At 35.1% G+C, this 18,634-nt stretch overlaps 1 protein-coding gene across 1 annotated transcript in view; it reads left to right on the top strand.

The window, feature by feature from the left end:
• Nucleotides 1-17,014, top strand: part of LRRC7 (leucine rich repeat containing 7) — a gene marked incomplete at its 3' end in the record, with an annotated part of 372,290 nt that extends 355,276 nt beyond the window's left edge. The window contains exons 24-25 of the mRNA XM_007466671.1: nucleotides 1,632-1,724; nucleotides 16,940-17,014. Coding sequence (XP_007466733.1) covers nucleotides 1,632-1,724; nucleotides 16,940-17,014 — 168 coding nt within the window. The remainder of the gene's footprint in view (nucleotides 1-1,631; nucleotides 1,725-16,939) is intronic.
• Nucleotides 17,015-18,634: the final 1,620 nt, after the last annotated feature.

Genomic DNA, 18,634 nt, shown 5'->3' with positions numbered 1-18,634 from the left:
TGACCCACCTCCTAGAGAAATGGAAATAAAAACAAAAATAAACAATGGGACCTAATGAAACTTAAAAGCTTTTGTACAGCAAAGGAAACCATAAACAAGACGAAAAGACAACCCTCAGAATGGGAGAAAATATTTGCAAATGAAGCAACTGACAAAGGATTAATCTCCAAAATTTACAAGCAGCTCATGCAGCTCAATTTCAAAAAAACAAAAAACCCAATCCAAAAATGAACAGAAGACCTAAATCAACATTTCTCCAAAGAAGATATAGAGATTGCCAACAAACACATGAAAGAATGCTCAACATCATTAATCATTAGAGAAATGCAAATCAAAACTACAATGAGATATCATCTCACACCAGTCAGAATGGCCATCATCAAAAAATCTACAAACAATAAATGCTGGAGAGGGTGTGGAGAAAAGGGAACCTTCTTGCACTATTGGTGGGAATGTAAATCAATACAGCCACTATGGACAACAGTATGGAGGTTCCTTACAAAACTAACAATAGAACTACCATATGACCCAGCAATCCCACTACTGGGCATATACCCAGAGAAAACCATATGTACCACAATGTTCATTGTAGCACTATATACAATAGCCAGGACATGGAAGAAACCTAAGTGTCCATCAACAGATGAATGGATAAAGATGTGGCACATATATTCAACAGAATATTACTTAGCCATAAAAAGAAATGAAATTGAGTTATTTGTAGTGAGGTGGATGGACCTAGAGTCTGTCATACAGAGTGAAGTAAGTCAGGAAGAGAAAAACAAATACCGTATGCTAACACATACATATGTAATCTAAAAAAAAAATTGGTTCTGACGAACCTAGGGGAAGGACAGGAATAAAGATGCAGACATAGACAATGGACTTGAGGACACAGGGAGCAGGAAGGGTAAGCTGGAGCGAAGTGAGAGAGTAGCATTGACATATATACACTACCATATGTAAAATAGTTAGCTAATGGGAAGCTAGCTAATGGGAAGCAGCTGCATAGCTCAGGGAGATCAGCTCAGTGCTTTGTGACCCCCTAGAGGGGTGGGCTAGGGAGAGTGGGAGGGAGGGAGATGGAAGAGGGAGGGGATATGGGGATATATGTATACATATAGCTGATTCACTTTGTTATACAGCAGAAACTAACACAACATTGTAAAGCAATTATACTCCAATAAAGATGTGTAAATAATTAATCAAATAATTAATCAAATAGCCATCTTTTCCCTCACTCTACATTTGCAAATTTTCTTTCACTTATTCATACAGTCCTTTCTAATTAGTCAGACTATATGTACATTTAAAGTAGATAATTAAAATAATGTACAATCTTTTTTTTCTAAGTTTTAAAAACTGCTAATCAAAATTTAGTCCTGCACAGGTAACGAATAAATATTTACTCACGTCTGCTTGTTCAGGTAATTTTGTTAGTTCCATTTATAACTGATGCTTATAGAAACACTACTTTGTCAGAGTTTATACTGTCTTTTATATACCAAGTTAACATAGGCTAACCCTGAGAACTTAAGTGAAATGTGATTATTTTCTATTGAGATACAGTTATTTGAAGATATTTAGCTTTTATATGTATTTGATTATCTTTTTATATCTTTTTTGCATAGTTTTGTGTGAGAATAGAAAAGAATCCTGGCCTTGGATTTAGTATCAGTGGTGGAATTAGTGGACAAGGAAATCCATTTAAACCTTCTGACAAGGTAAGAACTGAATTTCTTATTGGCAATTTTAATTAGAAAAACACTATATTCTACTGCAGCAAAAAAACTTTTTTCAATTTTTGGTTTTACTGTGCTTTAATAAGCTGGCTAACTATGAAGCCAATTAGAAAAGGGAAAAAAGAATTCACTACAGTGCTTGACAAATCCTATGAATGAGAAAAAATAAATTTAAGCATTCTCTCTGAAAAGGAAGTGGCTTGTTTTTTGCTTTTTGTTTTGTTCACAGTTGTATATATTTATAAAGGAAGCTATATAGGCAATTTCTAACAAGTTTTTTCCAAAATTTTATTTGTGGATCACTGATTTGGGTAAAAGTTTTCTCATAGTAACAGAATGAATAAATAATGATTCAACGCCAGGGCTAGCTGATTGCCATCTCTTTAATCCATCATGTTTGTAAAGTATTTCACTAATAGAATTGTAGAACTGAAAGACCATGGGAAACAAATATTCTGTGAGAAAATCAGTGTTAGCCATGGCAGAGGAATCAGGTCATCCTCTTATGCTCACCCCTGTCTGTCAAATCATGGGTAAATGTTCACCACCACCCCCAACTCTAACCTCAAACGTTGCTGAATATCCACCATGCTGCATATGTTCACATCTGGCCTGTCTGATCCCATTGTGGACCACTTGACTTTTTTAAGCAAAAAAATGTACCCTGAGCTATGTAACCTGCCTTCTGCCATCAGGGTTTAATACTCTCAGCTTTTAAACAATTAGTAATTATAATTTGATGATCATTGAAACTGTCTGCTTTTGACCTCATCAAATTTAATTGCATTAAGTGACATCATAAGACTTTGGGATGATGAAGAAAGACAGAAATTAGATATGAATAAAACCTCCTCAGGCTCTCAACCTTTGAGTCACAAGGTGGTGCAGATCCTTTCAATTTACCACTATTGTAAAAATCACCCACACATCAGTTTCTGATTAAAGACCTATTTCTGAAAAAATTTGGATGCCCCTACTTTGGAGATTTCCATAGCCTTTAATCCCTTATTTTCCTCTACTTCTTCCCAGTCTTTTTGTTTCCTACCATTAGTTATGCCCTTTTCCTTTCCTTTCTGAAGAAGAAGAAAGAAAGAGGTTGGACTATTTGGATGGAAAGGAGTAGAAAGAAATCCCCAGTGGCCATAGATAAGAGTTTCTTTGGTTGACAGATTGGAGCAGGTATTCATATATAAGGAATGTATATGAAGCAACCCTATATAATTAGGGAAATTCCAGTTAGAAATGTCTGTGTATAAGTAACTACTACATTTCCTTTTTGAAATGATGTTGAGGATAATCATTGATTTAGTAGAATTTAAATATTCATGGCTTAGTAGGACCAAGTGTTTACTGAATTTTAATAAATTATTAATATATCTTAAGACAAAAAGCATGAAAAGTCAAAATTATCAGAAACATATGTTGGTATTTTTAAAAGCCTCAAATCATTGTCTCATTCATCTTGACCCCTCTTTTTGTCTCTGGTTTTACATCTCTTCCATAAGTTCTTTCAATGAAAAGGTAACAACCTTATCATTCATAAGATAGTTGAAATTCAAAAGACATGTTTTCCTCTCCTATCTCACCAGCAGATATATCTTTTCACTATATTTTTGGAAGGCACAGGGTAATAGATATTTTTCAATTAAAGATGCACAAGTTGCTAAATAGTCAAGATGTCTGAATGCTGTTACTTTTCTGCTTTTATTTTCAACTGAATGGGATAGCAGGTGTGAGGCTTTCAAATCATTGCCTGTGATTCTTCCACTGTGATGAAATATGAACACTTTATAACTATTCATTTAATTTTTCATTGTAACATTTTGATGACTCTAGTGAGACTGAACTATTTCTATGATCTTATAATTTCTCTTTTGGTTAAATGCAACAGATATAGAGCTTGAATTATATAATCTATCCATTGAAAGATTCCCCTCAAAAGCACTTTTCTTTGCCTGATAACTTTCTAAAACACTTAAAATCTGAAAAGTGAATCTCTATTACAGCAAACTTGATCGGAATAATTAAAAGTTCCAAATCTACAGAAGACTCAGACTGCTCTTAATTTATTGACCGCACCAAACATATGGTAGATACTTAGTTAAAAGTGTTGAGGTGATCTAAAGACATTGGCTCTGACAATTTCTATAAGAATTTAATCCACTCACAAGGAAAGGGATTAATCTCGAGGAAATTCAGTTGCATTTTTTTATCCCTGGTGCCCCATTCTTGTAGAGGTTGCATAAAATTTAGAGTGGAATCCAGTGCCTATATCAACCTAAAAATATCAAACAGTAAGAAAATGAAAATGAACTTTAAAAATACTCTTCTCTCCAATGTTGAAGGACAATTTTATCATAAATTGGCTAATTTACATCTGTGAGGAGGGGTGAGGAGAACCAAAATAAACAGATGTTTTAATTCAACCTGGGTCAGAGATTGATGCTTTCTTTATAAGGAGTTCTAGTCATGCAAAAGCTTAAACTTTAATATGATACATACCCCCTCCCAATAAACAAGTCATGGGTTAGAAGCAGTCTTTCGAGCATACTATATTATTTTACCTACTGTTCATTAATGTTTAAGTGTTTTGTAATGACACTCAAACTTCTAAGTAGCCAAGATATCTGAATGTCTTAGAGTCATTGAAGACTTTCTGTACTAAAATAGCCAACAAATTTGTTCCATTCTCTTCATTATGATTGCTAGGAGCCACTGTTTCAGCCAAATGCCAAGGACTAAAGTGAAATAGCATCCAAACTGATTACCTGGTTTACAACCAGATAGGAAAAGCATGAAGCAATCATCCCTAAAGGCTGAGAGTATGAAACTGGGACAAAAGTGAGTTGTGTTGTTCAGTCTGGCAGAAGTTCCAATTTAGGTTCTGCGGCAGTGTGAGACTATTGCAGAAAAACTCTTGGTACAGCCCAAAAGGTAACTGAGGCTTTAGGGAGAATTGAGGATTAAGATATAAAGACTGTTTTGTACCAGACTTTGAGAGCTTAGAACATCATCTGGTCTTGCAAATTTAACTCTTCTCGAAGACGCCAAGGTAGTCTGATTATGGTCTCCTTAAGTTAAACGGATGGAGTACAATTAGTCCTGCAGTTCATATCATTGTCAGAACAGTGTTTAGTAGTTGAACAACCCAACTCACTCATCATGGAGTTCATTATTTTGGGTTCACTACCAGGTGAAAACTGCTTTTACATACTTGGAAAGAGAAAACTGTATAAAATCAGATGAAAAAGCCTTCATATAATGCTTGCCTTTGCCCCCCCTGTGAACTGGATGGAGCCATTATCTGGTTTATTATTATAGAAAAACATTGCTGTCAAGATGACATGATGCTCCAGAGAGATAAAAGATTTTGATTCAACAAATCTGATGATAATAATAAAAGTATAGACTTTTACTGAGTATCTGTAATGTGCTAGTCACTGTATTAGGCTCTTTAGATACATGAACTTATCTGATCTTAGCAACTTGTGTTAGTTGAGTATTATTATTCCCCATTTTGTTGAGGCCCGAAGTGGTTAATTAACTTGCCCAAGGTCATTTAGCTGACCTGTGGCAGATAAGATTTGAACCCAAATTGATCTGATTCCAAATCCTTTTCTCTTAACAAGCACTATGATGCATACCTCTATCTGCAAATACCACTTAGCCGAAGGGCCACATGACAAATTTATACCCTGTAGAGTTGAGACTAACATAATAATCTAATACTGAAAGTGTTACAGAACACTGCAATTAGTTATAGTCTAGATATTTGCTTCAAGTCCTTGGAAGTCAGCATGTATTCTCTATTGAACTTAGATAATTAGAAGCATACTGTATACCTTAGATTGCTAAGCATTTATATAACTATATTTAAATGTTCATAAAATAATAATTCATGATTACAAAATTTAAGTAATATACCAATACAGTTTCCACGAGATGTTGTTAGGAAGAAGAGACTAGATTAGTGGATGACTGACTAAGGCAGTGTGACTTCATAAGGCAGCCCGAGACTCTGAAAATAAATGAATTTTTAATGATGTATTCACACAGTTCATCATTCAGGGACTGATATCCCTCCTTACCTCATTTTAGAAGGAAGGACTAAGCTTCTGGAGTTTAAAGATATTAACAAGAACTCATAGCCTCTTTCTCTATATACTGTAAAGGTACAGCACTGAACAATGTCATGAACAATCACCTAGTCACAGGATCAAAATGGAAGCTGTATTATGAATATACTCAAATCACTTGATATCAGGAAATATACATACTAGGACATTGGGACCAAAGAATCACTTATTCTCCGCAGTTTTATCATAAACACTCATGCTGAGCAGATGCCAGAGAGCCTACCCATATTTCCACTGATTTGGGCAATTGGCATGTACACACATAAATGATAGAAGAAACAATCCTTTTTTTTTTTTTTTTTAATGCCTTAATTTGCCCATGGTACAGGTAAAACCCCAAACCAAGGAAGAATATTATAGGCATGGCAAATGTAAAATACTATAATCACCAATAAACTCTAAATAAATGTTCTGGAATTTCAGAATAAATTACTATATTTAATTCTACATAAATTCTAAAAAATTGATTCCAGATGCCAAACAGCCTCCCTCCTATTTACATCCCACCTTCCACCCCTAGAAGAAAATTTGTGTGGAGACGAGTATTGCATCAAATAAAAGTTTTTATATGATTAATATTACGAAGAGAAGAAAGGTTAGATGTGCAGATCCAAAGCATTTATTTGATATCTTTACCTGGGGATAACAATACCCAGAGGCATGCTTGGCAGTAGCAAATTCGAAAATGCAGAAGAATAATTTTCTGGGTTTGTTCAGCCTCATGACACTGGGTGATTCATAAATAAAAAGTTGCAAAAGATATGCTCTTGACTTATGAAAAAGGTGCATACCCTATGTCTATACCTTGTCATGTAATCTCCATGGATATAAAAATCAGGAATAGCAAACACATTTGTCTAGAACTCCACACAGCATATGATTTATATTTACTACATAAACATTAAATTACATATAATATTTCCTTCATTTTGTACAACTCCTAGACAAACGTGATTTATTTTATATATTTATAAATTAATTTTATAATATAATTTATATATCTGTCCCATCTTTAATTCTACTTCAAGCGATTATGTAATGCAAAGTAATTTGGAGAATCTATTAGTTATGTGAAAGTAACATTCAGGAGCAAGGAATAGTTATAATATAAATGTATATAATTTACATATAAAACTGAATTTTTAAAAATAAATAACAAACAAATTATTTTACAACACAATTACTTCAGCTGCATCTTAGTCACACTGCAGTTTGAGGTTCATAATGCCACTTGGTTGTTTGAGGACTTTAAAAGCAAGAATTTTTTTAATAAAAAATGCATTTTTGCCTCTTCTGTTCTTTCTTATATGTTGAAAAAAAAAACCTGAATCTATTCAGAAATATTGATAGAAATGCAGTCTTTGCAATCTCCTATTAATAGGATTCCTATAGGTAGAATAATCTATGTTCTTTGGCAGCGAAAGAAAGTGGTTTAGAAAATGATATTGATCAGAAGAAGCGGGAAGTTTGGAGGCAACACACTTAGATGGGAAAAAAATTTAGGTAACAATAGGTAAGATTGGAGAAACCAAAGACAACTGAGAAGGAAACCCAAGTAACTGCAAAATACTTTTATTGTGTCATTTTTCTCTTTTGGGTGTGTGAAGGAAATCATGAGAACTCAAAGAGTTGATTCTCAACTTCTGTAAGTTCCAACTTAAATCCTTAAATCCTCCCTAAGATCCTTTGAATGAGTTGAAGGAAAACCATAAACAGATGAGAATAGATTTCCAGACACCAAGTTAACCTGAAGGTGTTAGAACTATGCTGGAAAGTTGGACTACTAGATCAGAATTTAGACTGTGTTATTTTAAAACATGTATATATATATGTGAGTGTATATATTTTTAAAATATATATTGTTAATAAATTCAGAGTTACATTAAGCAGTAAACAAGTAGTAACAGTTTATGACTACTGTATAAGGTACAAAATTACAAATATGCATTTATTTAATTGCAATCATCCTTACAATATAATTAATATAGCTATACATGATCTTAGTAACCAATTCTATTTTTTAAGTATAATGCAGTAGAAATTATTTCCCATTTTTGAAACCTACTGGATCAAACCCCATTACCATACACAAACCACATTCCCATAACAAGGCACTATCATTTAACCTCCAAGAACATTTATTAATAGAAAATAGGAAATGTTGGAGTAAACAGTAAAGTGATTAAAGAAAAATCATATCTTAAATTTGTGTTTTTCTTTGCTTGTTGAGGTATACCAAGGTCTGTGTGTTTATTAAGAGAGAAAAATCATACATTCATCCTATCCTCTACTTCAAAAAAAATGTTTCCACCTTGACTCTGTGACTAATTTAGTAGGATATGTAGACTAAGGTACAAGATTTGCTTATTCCTATACTGCAAGAAGACCCTACGATATGTTGGGTTTTGTATGACTTGCACACACCAGCTGGGGCAGCTTCAGTTCTCTGAAGGTGTCCATCTCTGAGCCATAATGTGAGAGTGGTGAAAGAGACAGAGAATCGAGAACCACTTTTACTTAGGTACATCCTAATGATTGTGAACTAAGGCATTCTCAACATAATCGACATAATCATCCTTTAAAATCATAATATGTTCTTAGTCTCAGATGTGTACAACTGCAACATCTTTTTTCTTTAACTTATATCTCTTAAAATAATTATGCAGGTAAGAAATGAAAACACTCTCACTATAAAAATTCAAATAATATAGAAATACAGAGACTAAAAAGTGAGGGGAAAAAACCTCCCTTTTCACTCTACCCCACACTGCCAATGCGCAGCCGTGGCCTAAGAGCCACTTTGTCAGTCAATGTGTCAGGAATCCACAACTAGAGTGTCCTCTGGACATTGGTCATTGGCCTTTTTGACCTCCTGATTTCACCACCAGCTCTAAGCAATACTTCTAGTATGGTCTACTCTACATAAAACCATATTTTATCTAAAAGAATCATAGTTTGACTGAATGTAGTTTACAGTACAATAATTTTTCACTTTAAAAACCTTATTTTAGCATAAGTGACAAAAAAGCTTTGACTGAATTCTTCACTTTTCAATCCATTATTTTGAAGTGTTGTAGATAGTGTCAAAAAATTTGACAACTGAAGGGGCTTTGAGGAAGACTGCAGGGATGATAATCAGAAAGCTGATTACTGATACTATTTTAGTAGTACCTAGGAAGGAGATGCCACAGCCACCTACAGTTACCCACTCTTTTTTTAATGGCGTCTACTATTTTATGCTATGTATAAAGCTGAGAAGAGGACTTCCCTGGTGGCGCAGTGGTTAAGAATCTGCCCGCCAGTGCAGGGAACACGGGTTCAATCCCTGGTCTGGGAAGATTCCACATGCCATGGAGCAACTAAGCCCGTGCAACACAACTACTGAGCCTGTGCTCTAGAGCCCGCGAGCCATAACTACTGAGCCCGCGTACCTAGAGCCCATGCTCCACAACAAGAGAAGCCACCGTAATTAGAAGCCTGCACACCGCAACTAGAGAAAAGCTTGCGCACAGCAACAAAGACCCAACGCAGCCAAAAATTAATTTAAAAGAAGAAAAAAAAAGCTGAGACTAAAAGCCAGTAGGAACTCTGGTCAAATCAGTAAACTGTATGAAGCTCAGCAATCCATATATTCACCACCAGTTGAGGTCTTATATTAAATACAGGCTTTAAAGAATTCATAAAGTAAAAGAAATGAAAAATATTTCACCTATTTTTCCCAAAGAGGCAAGAAATCTGGAAAGACATTATGTGGAAGAGTGTGATCATTTACTTTTAAATGAAAATATGAAAATCAAATGAAAGAAAATTCTTTTTTTAAGCTTAAGAATTTTACCAAGAAATAGGCAGGAAGAAAATGTACGTTCAGTCAACAATACACAGACTCCCAGAGATTTTTAACTGTTAAGGAATAATTGCAATACTGAAGCAATCAATAAAAGGAAAATTACAATTATAATTCCTAACAGGAATACCTCAGAGATATTGGGATTTGTTTCCAGACCACTGCAATAGGATGAATATTGCAATAAAGCAAATCCCTCGAAATTTTTGGTTTCCCAGTGCATTTAAAACTTATGTATATACTATATTCAAATTCCCCAAAAGAGAGTAGTGCCTGGTGATCAGCACCAAACTATAAAAAAAAAAAAAAGTCGATTTTTTAGTAGTCAGTTTGTCATTTCTAACAGGAATCTCAGATAAAAGGAAATAAACTGCTTACTTCTTGGTTGTTTTTATCGTCATAAGGGCAGTATCTTGAAAACTATATGTTTATATACATTTTTCTTTTTGGCTACTAAACAAAGCTTTACAATGACATAAAAGAATGGTGCAAGTGTATTTTTTCTGTTAGGATCACACCATTACATTGTTACTAAGATATTTGTAATCACATAGCCAATTTCTATGGGTTTAAATAGTCTCCTGTTGCTCCAATGCATTTTTTTTTTAATAGATCCTTATTGGAGTATAATTGCTTCACAATACTGTGTTAGTTTCTGTTGTACAACAAAGTGAATCAGTCATATGCATACGTATATCCCCATATCCCCTCCCTCTTGTGTCTCCTTCCCATCCTCCCTATCCCACCCCTCTAGGTCATTGCAAAGTACCGAGCTGATCTCCCTGTGCTATGCTGCTGCTTCCCACTAGCTAACTATTTTACATTAGGTAGTGTATGTAAGTCAATGCTACTCTCACTTCACCCCAGCTTCCCCCTCCCCCACTAGCTGTGTCCTCAAGTCCATTCTCTATGTCTATGTCTTTATTCCTGCCCTGCCACTAGGTTCATCAGTACCATTTTTTTTTAAGATTCCATATATATGTGTTAGCATATGGTATTTGTTTTTCTCTTTCTGACTTACTCTGTATGACAAACTCTAGGTCCATCCACCTCACTACAAATAACTCAATTTCATTTCTTTTTATGGCTGGGTAATATTCCATTGTGTATATGTGCCACATCTTCTTTATCCATTCATCTGTCGATGGACATTTAGATTGCTTCCGTGTCCTGGCTGTCGTAAATAGTGCCGCAATGAACACTGTGGTACGTCTCTGTTTGAATTATGGTTTTCTCAGGGTATATGCCCAGTAGTGGGATTGCTGGGTCATATGGTAGTTCTATTTTTTACAAATGCAACTAAGTGATTTTTATTTTAATATTTCTTTATTTAAAAATTAATGAAAGAGAGTTTTGGATTCCTTTAAACATCTGTGCATAAGATTTTTGTGAAATTTTTAGAGGACTTTGGTCAGTTGTATAATTTGTATCTCTGTCTTTTGAGGCTCAAATTTTTTAGGTTTCTAAAGCCATTCTTCTTTCTGTTCATTTTTTATGGATTTTACATTTCATTGTTTTGTCAGCTGAAGTTCAGTCATACACTGAATCATCATATGCAGCTGCCAATGCCCTCCTTTTTTTCTCTTTCTCTCCTTTCCTTCCCTCTCTCCTTTCCTCCCTCTCCCCTCTCCTTTAGTTTCTAATGGTCATGGAATAAATCTCTTCACTTGCTACAGATAAATTCCTGAGTTGTTAAGGTAGCAAATTGTTCAAAGCTCAAGATTTGTCTCTCAGCAATTAACCTTAAAATATTTTGTTTTCACACTTTGACTCATAGAGAGTAAAGCTATTGAAACACCTTTATTCTTGATGTGTCTTCTAATAATCACAGGGATTAAGTAAACACAGTCTATTGTGTATGTGTAATGCTGCTTCTGTGAGCTGCATCATACCTTAATATTAACCTTGCTCAATTCATGAAAAGAAATTATTTGCCAATATTTGGCCAAAAAAAAGTTTCCCCTTGCAAGCTATTGAATCTATGGTTGTGTTTGCTATCTTTATGGGTCAGTTTTTTCTCCAGAAATGCTCTTTGAACTTTTATAATTATATGAAAGCATATGATACCATATTCTATAATATATAACCAATGTGTTCTGAATTGTAATTGTAATTGTATGCAATTTTTATCTGAGATATGGCCTTCCTAGAAACCAATTTCTTAGCATCAGCTAGAGCCAAGTTTTTTCAGAATTTTAAAGAAAAGCATATTTCACAAATTGAAGTTGTAATTCCCTTAAGACAAGTTCTATTTTGGTGTCTACATTTACAATAGCTGAGACTGTCACAGTCATTCACCTTCATCATTAAAAAGCCATATAAAGTTCCTTTCTCCTCTAAAGTTAGAATGTGAAATGTTGGCCTTGTAGACTAACTTTCAAGGAACATTGAGTCCTTCAAGGTTTATGTCCAGAGGTGCAGAGACTAGGTAACCAATAAGACAAAGTCAGATTTTAACACTGTGAAAAACCTTCTATACTCATCCATTTTCAAAATTACTTGTGAAAAGTAAAACTTTTTAAAATCCATTATGGGTACTTTTGGAAAAACTTCATTTATGACTTATATGAAGACTGGTTTAAAAACTGGGGAATAAACATGAAATGACAAAAGTTCAAGCCTATTTGTAGCATCCGGCCAGTGCTCTCCAGATTAGCTTTGATTCAAACCTATGGGGGTCCCTCTGTGATACATGAGTCCATTGTGTCTATGTCTGTCTCAAGCACACCCAGATACTGGTGTCTGATAGGAGAAAAGACTTGCGTTCTTTGGAAAGGATTGCAATACTTAGCTCTTTTGTGAGATGCCCTCTAGAGGTGGTGCTAAGGGAAAACCACTGTGCTGTCAAGCCACTAAGGAACATAAGAGCTGGTGATGAGGTGCAAAACATTAGAGAAACACACTTAGAAATGCCATAAGCCAGTAACTAGACTCTAGCAGCCATTGTTACAGAGCTGATGTTGGCTTGGAGCTACCAGAGGAAGTAGCCTGTAAAAGTTATTAAGAACCATCAGAAAGCCTTCTTGTTGGGACACAAGTCCAACAATAATTGGAGCCATTATCACTGACAGCCACCACTAAGAAACCACAGATGATAGAGGACTTTCCAACCCTCTTCCCTTCCCCTTCCCTAAATCAAAGATGCAAATCCTCTTATCTGTTGGGAATTCAAGGTAAAGATAACAAATGTCGGCCTTTCAATCTACTCTAAGACTAAGAGTAATGAAGAATTTTCTGACAGTAAATCTGGTACAGTTGGGAGACTCAGAAATCTCTTATTGCAGGCTTTGCTGGAAAGAAAGACCCTGGATTGTAGCTCAACCTTCAGACTTTCAGTAATTATAATAACGTTTATAGACCCTATACTGAGTGCCACACACACTGCTACAATGAACTTTTTGAAAACAGTGTCAAAGTTTTCATATTTCTCATCAATATTCATCATAACAGAGACCACAAAAATGGGTTCAGAGTTATTTGGTCTCTTTCATATGACAGTGTTTATATGTAATACATAAATACAGTGAAAAATCAGGGCACTGGCCTTTTCAGGCAGTTTTTGGGGAAGCATTCCACCTCCAAAAATAATGAATGCTACAGACCATTATCAAACATAACACTCATTGCTATCTGTTTTGACTAATGTGGCAATATGCTGGCTGATAGGATATATATATAGAGAGAGAGAAAGAGATAGAGAGAAAGAGAAACTATGCCAATGGGCAGTAGCAATTTCTTAGTTGGTAAAACTTATTGATTGAAAAGAAATATTAACGCTTTAGAAAACAGCAATAAATGTTTAGGAAGACTCAGGCCACCATAAGAGAAAGCTTCAAAGCATGTCTCCAGAGCAGTGGTTGAACCCCACAGATCTTTGTGATGATTGAAATTAAACCTGCTAGAGACATGACTTTGGTATTCTTTCAGCAGTCAGGCTGTGGAGTGTTGCCAGTTCCTCTCAGCATTGCAATATGATGGCCACAATTCAGTTCCTATGGTCTGGATTCATACAAAAATTATTAAAACTGTGCCCATACAATAAGCTGAAGAACGGCAATCAAAATTAACTAGGTAGCACAGACTTTGACTGCTGGGATAAAATAATAGTCAAAACAACCTCGCCTTCAGCATCCAGAGATGCAGTGTCATTCTGCCTGTTGTACAGAGACCACAACAGCATAAAAGGGGGACCACCAGGGGAACTGAGTACTCATACAGTCTCCTGGATTGATGGAGTAGGAGAGTTATGTGCCCAGTATGAAAATGACTGTGAGGATTATATGTGTTCTCACAACCAGTGCCATTCAGTGGTCTGGTGGATTAGTCATTGTGCCTTATTTAACTGTCCCTTTCAAACAACCAGTTTTCTTTTTCCTTCTGAGCTGACCATTTGTACAACTGAACTGACCAAAGTAACCAGCTGTTTGAACATCACACCAAATTGTGACACCATTAACCTAAAAGATTGTTTAAGTTTTTATTACTATTTTCTTAATGCTATTAGTGCCTAATCATTGTAGAAAAATTAGAAAACACAGAAAAGAAAAAAGAAAGAAAAAAATATACATATATATGATGTCTCATTACCCAGTACAACCACTGCTAATGTTTAGGAGTATATTCTTCCAGATATTTTCCCACACAAATATACATTTAAACGTTTCAGCAAAAATAGTATTATGCCGCACATAATGTTTTATAACTTGTTTGTTTCCCTAAGCACTAGTGTCCTTCTATAGCTGTCATCTAGGACGTCATTTTTAATGACCACATATCATTCTATTGTATAGATTTACCATAATTTATTTATTTAATCAATCCCCTGTTATTAGACATTTACATGTGATTTGTAATTTTTATTATTACAAATAATACCGTGATGAACATATTAGTAAATACATGTTGCATACTTATCCAGTTATTTCCCTAACATAAGTTCTAGAAGTCGAATTACTGGTTAAAGTTATGCAGTTTTCTAATATTTTAACACTTACTGTAGTTTCATCTTTGAATGGGAAAGATAACAGGTTAAAATCAGAAAGATAAAAATCATTCAAAATCCTTAATGTTTCATAAAGATCTAAAATGCTAAATTAAAACACATAGAAATATTTTAGTTAGGGTCTGTTTGTTAAACCATTTACAAAGACATACACACACAAAGTTATGGGTTTAAGTGCGAGTTATTAAGTTTACAGATCAGTAAATGAGATAATTTTCTAAATAACAGGCAAAGCCATTAAAATATTATCTTCTATTAATACTCAAGAATTAAAAACAATAAGAGCTGTATTGATATATAATTCACATACCATAAAATTCACCCTTTTAAAGTGTACAGTTAGGTGGTTTTTAGTATATTCACAGAGTTGTGCAACCGTCACCACTAATTCCAGAACCCTTTTATTACCTTAAAAAGAAATCTGTACACATTAACAGTCACTCCCCTTGCTTCCCAGCCCCTAGCAAACACTAATCTGCTTTCCATTTTTATGCGTTTGCCTCTTCTTGACATTTCATATAAATGGAATCATACAATATGTGGTTTTTTGTGACTAGCTTCTTTCATTTAGCATAATGTTTTCAAGGTTCATCAGTGTTTTCAGTACTTCATTCTTTTCTATGCCAAATAATATTCCACTGAATAGATATACACGTTTTGTTTATCCACTCATCAGTTCATTCTTAGTATATTAATCAAAATCTTGTCACCATCATGTTTAAAGTACTTCAGTAGCTCCCCAAACTGATAAAGATGTCCATTAAAGACCCATCTTGATCTGGTCCCTACCTACTTTTGGGGATTGATATGATTTTCTCCCACGTTCCCAACCACATCCTCTCGAACCCTTCCACAACCACTGCAGTCATAATAGAACTACTTGCAGCTTCCTGAATGTAACAGGCACTCTCACTTTTGTATGTGCTATCCCTTCCATGTAGAACATCTTTCCTTATCTGTGTGGATACCTTTTACTTGTCCTTTATGATTCCGTGCCAGATATCTCCTCTTCTTAGAAGCTCCAACACATTAAGGTTAAGCTGGATGCAACATTTTAAATAATCTATTATATTGATTACCTCTATCATAACACTTCTCACACTGTTTTATAGTCGGTTTTCTTGACTTTTCTTCTACTATATAGTGAGCTCATCGAAGACAAAAATTATATTCTGTATATCTCTATAACACCAGCAATCAAGGCCTAGCATATGGTAGACATTCAACAAGTGTTTGCTTTGTGTACATGATCAGTAAAATTAATTTGGCATCTTTATAAACTAAATCAATTTAGGAATTTTGTAACTATATAGCTGCAAACTTTATACATTGGAATTTTCTTATGTTTAATTTGTTCATTTTACTTTAAAATTCTCAGTAACATATAAAGTAATACTCATTAAAATAAACCAGTCTTATATGTGATTCTAGTAAGGTTTTTAAAGTGTACATTGAATTTGCAACCTATCAGATAGGAGACATTTTCAATGAGGAATAACTTAAGACAACTTCAGAAGTTATACAAAAGTTACACAAAAGATGGTTTAGAACCATACATCAAATTATTTGAGAAAGAAATTAAGACTATGCCATGAAATTAATTTATAAATCATAAGTGCACTTTAAAAACAATATGAGGGCTTCCCTGGTGGCGCAGTGGTTGAGAGTCCGCCTGCAGATGCAGGGTACACAGGTTCATGCCCCGGTCTGGGAAGATCCCACATGTCGCGGAGTGGCTGGGCCTGTGAGCCATGGCCGCTGAGCCTGTGCGTCCGGAGCCTGTGCTCTGCAACAGGAGAGGCCACAACAGTGAGAGGCCCGCGTACCGCAAAAAAAAAAACACAGGTTCATGCCCCGGTCTGGGAAGATCCCACATGTCGCGGAGTGGCTGGGCCTCCATGCCATGGCCGCTGAGCCTGTGCGTCCGGAGCCTGTGCTCTGCAACAGGAGAGGCCACAACAGTGAGAGGCCCGCGTACCGCAAAAAAAAAACAAAACAAAACAATATGAGCGTTTTGTGCAAGTAAAAATGTTGCTTTTCTTAAACTTGATTTAGAGGGTGGTGCCTTGCTTAATATACTATAATAATATTTTAACCTCACATGTGTAAACTGTTTTTAATCTGTTTTCACTGTTTTCTATGTGAATGAAAAAATTTTTAAGTAGATCTAGTTCTTGAAAATAGAATCCTAACCTCTGTTACTTCTGACTTATAGGGTATCTTTGTTACTAGGGTTCAGCCTGATGGACCAGCATCCAACCTGCTGCAGCCTGGTGATAAGATCCTTCAGGTAAGACATAAAAAGCAATGCTTTCTAAGGCCAACACTGAAACAAATATGTACCCAAGTTATTAAGCTGAATGACTTGAATTAAGTGATTGAACATAAGCTCCTCTTACATTTCTTATTTGCCTTTATTTTTTGGGGGTTGAGAGGCAGGTCAGAAACCATTTCAGACCTATAGAATCCTATATCCCCATTACCTGGCACATGGCAGGTGTTCTGAATATTTTTGTTTAAATGAATGGTTATTTGGGGAATGAAAGAAGAATTGATACATACAGGAATCTGTGCATAAGTATCAAGTGTAAGTAATAATAATGAAGTACCCAAATAGGGTATCTATATGACTTTAGATGAGGGAGAAGAGACTGTCCATGTTTAATTTCTCAACAGCAAGCTTATTACTGTTTGAATAATATGAAACACCTGGTTATATCTCTCTACTCTCCCTGCTGACATGTTTGAACAAAAGTTTAGCTGTATACAAGGTGACTTTTTAAAATGTATTGTGTGATGGAAAAAGACCTTTCCCTAACTTAAAGCTCTGCATACCAAAAAAGGATCCCTCCAGTAAACATTTAAGTACATGCTTGGTATAACCTCATCCATTTTGCTTTCTTCATCCTTCTCTCTTAATTCACTTCCACCTAATCATTTCCTACATCACAGGGCAAGGCTCTTAAGTATCATCAATTTATTTGAGATTCAATATTTTGACTTATGACCCCAGAAATTTTCCACTGTGTAACTGGATGGAACTATCTGACATTGCAGAGATTCGATCCTTTGGAGAAATTATAAAATGGTTCAACATAATAAATTGAAGATTTAGGGACACTGAGAACACAGGAGCCTTCTGGTCAGATTGGCTATGCAGATAGTTACCAGAATGCAAGGGCCCCCACTCAACTCAGCTCTGAGGAGATCTTCTACTTTCTATTTATCGAACTCTCTCAAAGATCCCAGAAAAGTAGAAACCCCATATAGATAAATTGTCTTAGCATTTTATTCTCACACATAGTTTAAACTAACTAGCAAGATCATGAAAACTCAAGTTTTCAAAAATGATAATTATCCGAAAAGACTGTGGGTTGCTTCAACCTTTGGCAATGTCCCAGGAGAAATACCATCCAAAAGGTCCAAGTCAATTCCATGCAAGCAGAAGAGCAAACCAGCAGCTGGTCTTTTGAGTTAAAACATTGAAACAAAAAAAAGACACAAAATCTAAATATTTTCTTTAACCACTTTATTATTGAAGTTCTATATTTTTTAATTGCCTAGCTAGCCCTTTGATCTTAAGCATTTTATATCATGTCTAGAGAACTCACATTCATTATATGTAAAATGAGTTTATACTACAGCTAAGGTCCCCCAGCTCAAAAATTCAACTGTTCAATAATTTTATCAATTTCCATGGAAAATGGCTAAGAATAAACTGACAACGTAACTTCCTAACACTTGGTACATGCTGCTGTTTAGGAAAGGGAGTGGCTAGTTTTTTTCTCTACTGAATTTCAAAGAAATTATTTTGAATCTCAGAGTCTGTAAAAAATGAAGCCAGTTCATCTGAGATCTCTGATATATTAGAATGCCAAGCTGGGTAGAGAAGCCTTCCATAGCTTGAAAC

This window comes from Lipotes vexillifer, unplaced genomic scaffold (assembly GCF_000442215.2).
Source record: "Lipotes vexillifer unplaced genomic scaffold, Lipotes_vexillifer_v1.1 scaffold797, whole genome shotgun sequence".
Lineage (NCBI taxonomy): Eukaryota > Metazoa > Chordata > Mammalia > Artiodactyla > Lipotidae > Lipotes > Lipotes vexillifer.
The sequence above is the reverse complement of the archived record's forward strand: the minus strand, read 5'-3'. Positions and strand labels throughout refer to the sequence as shown.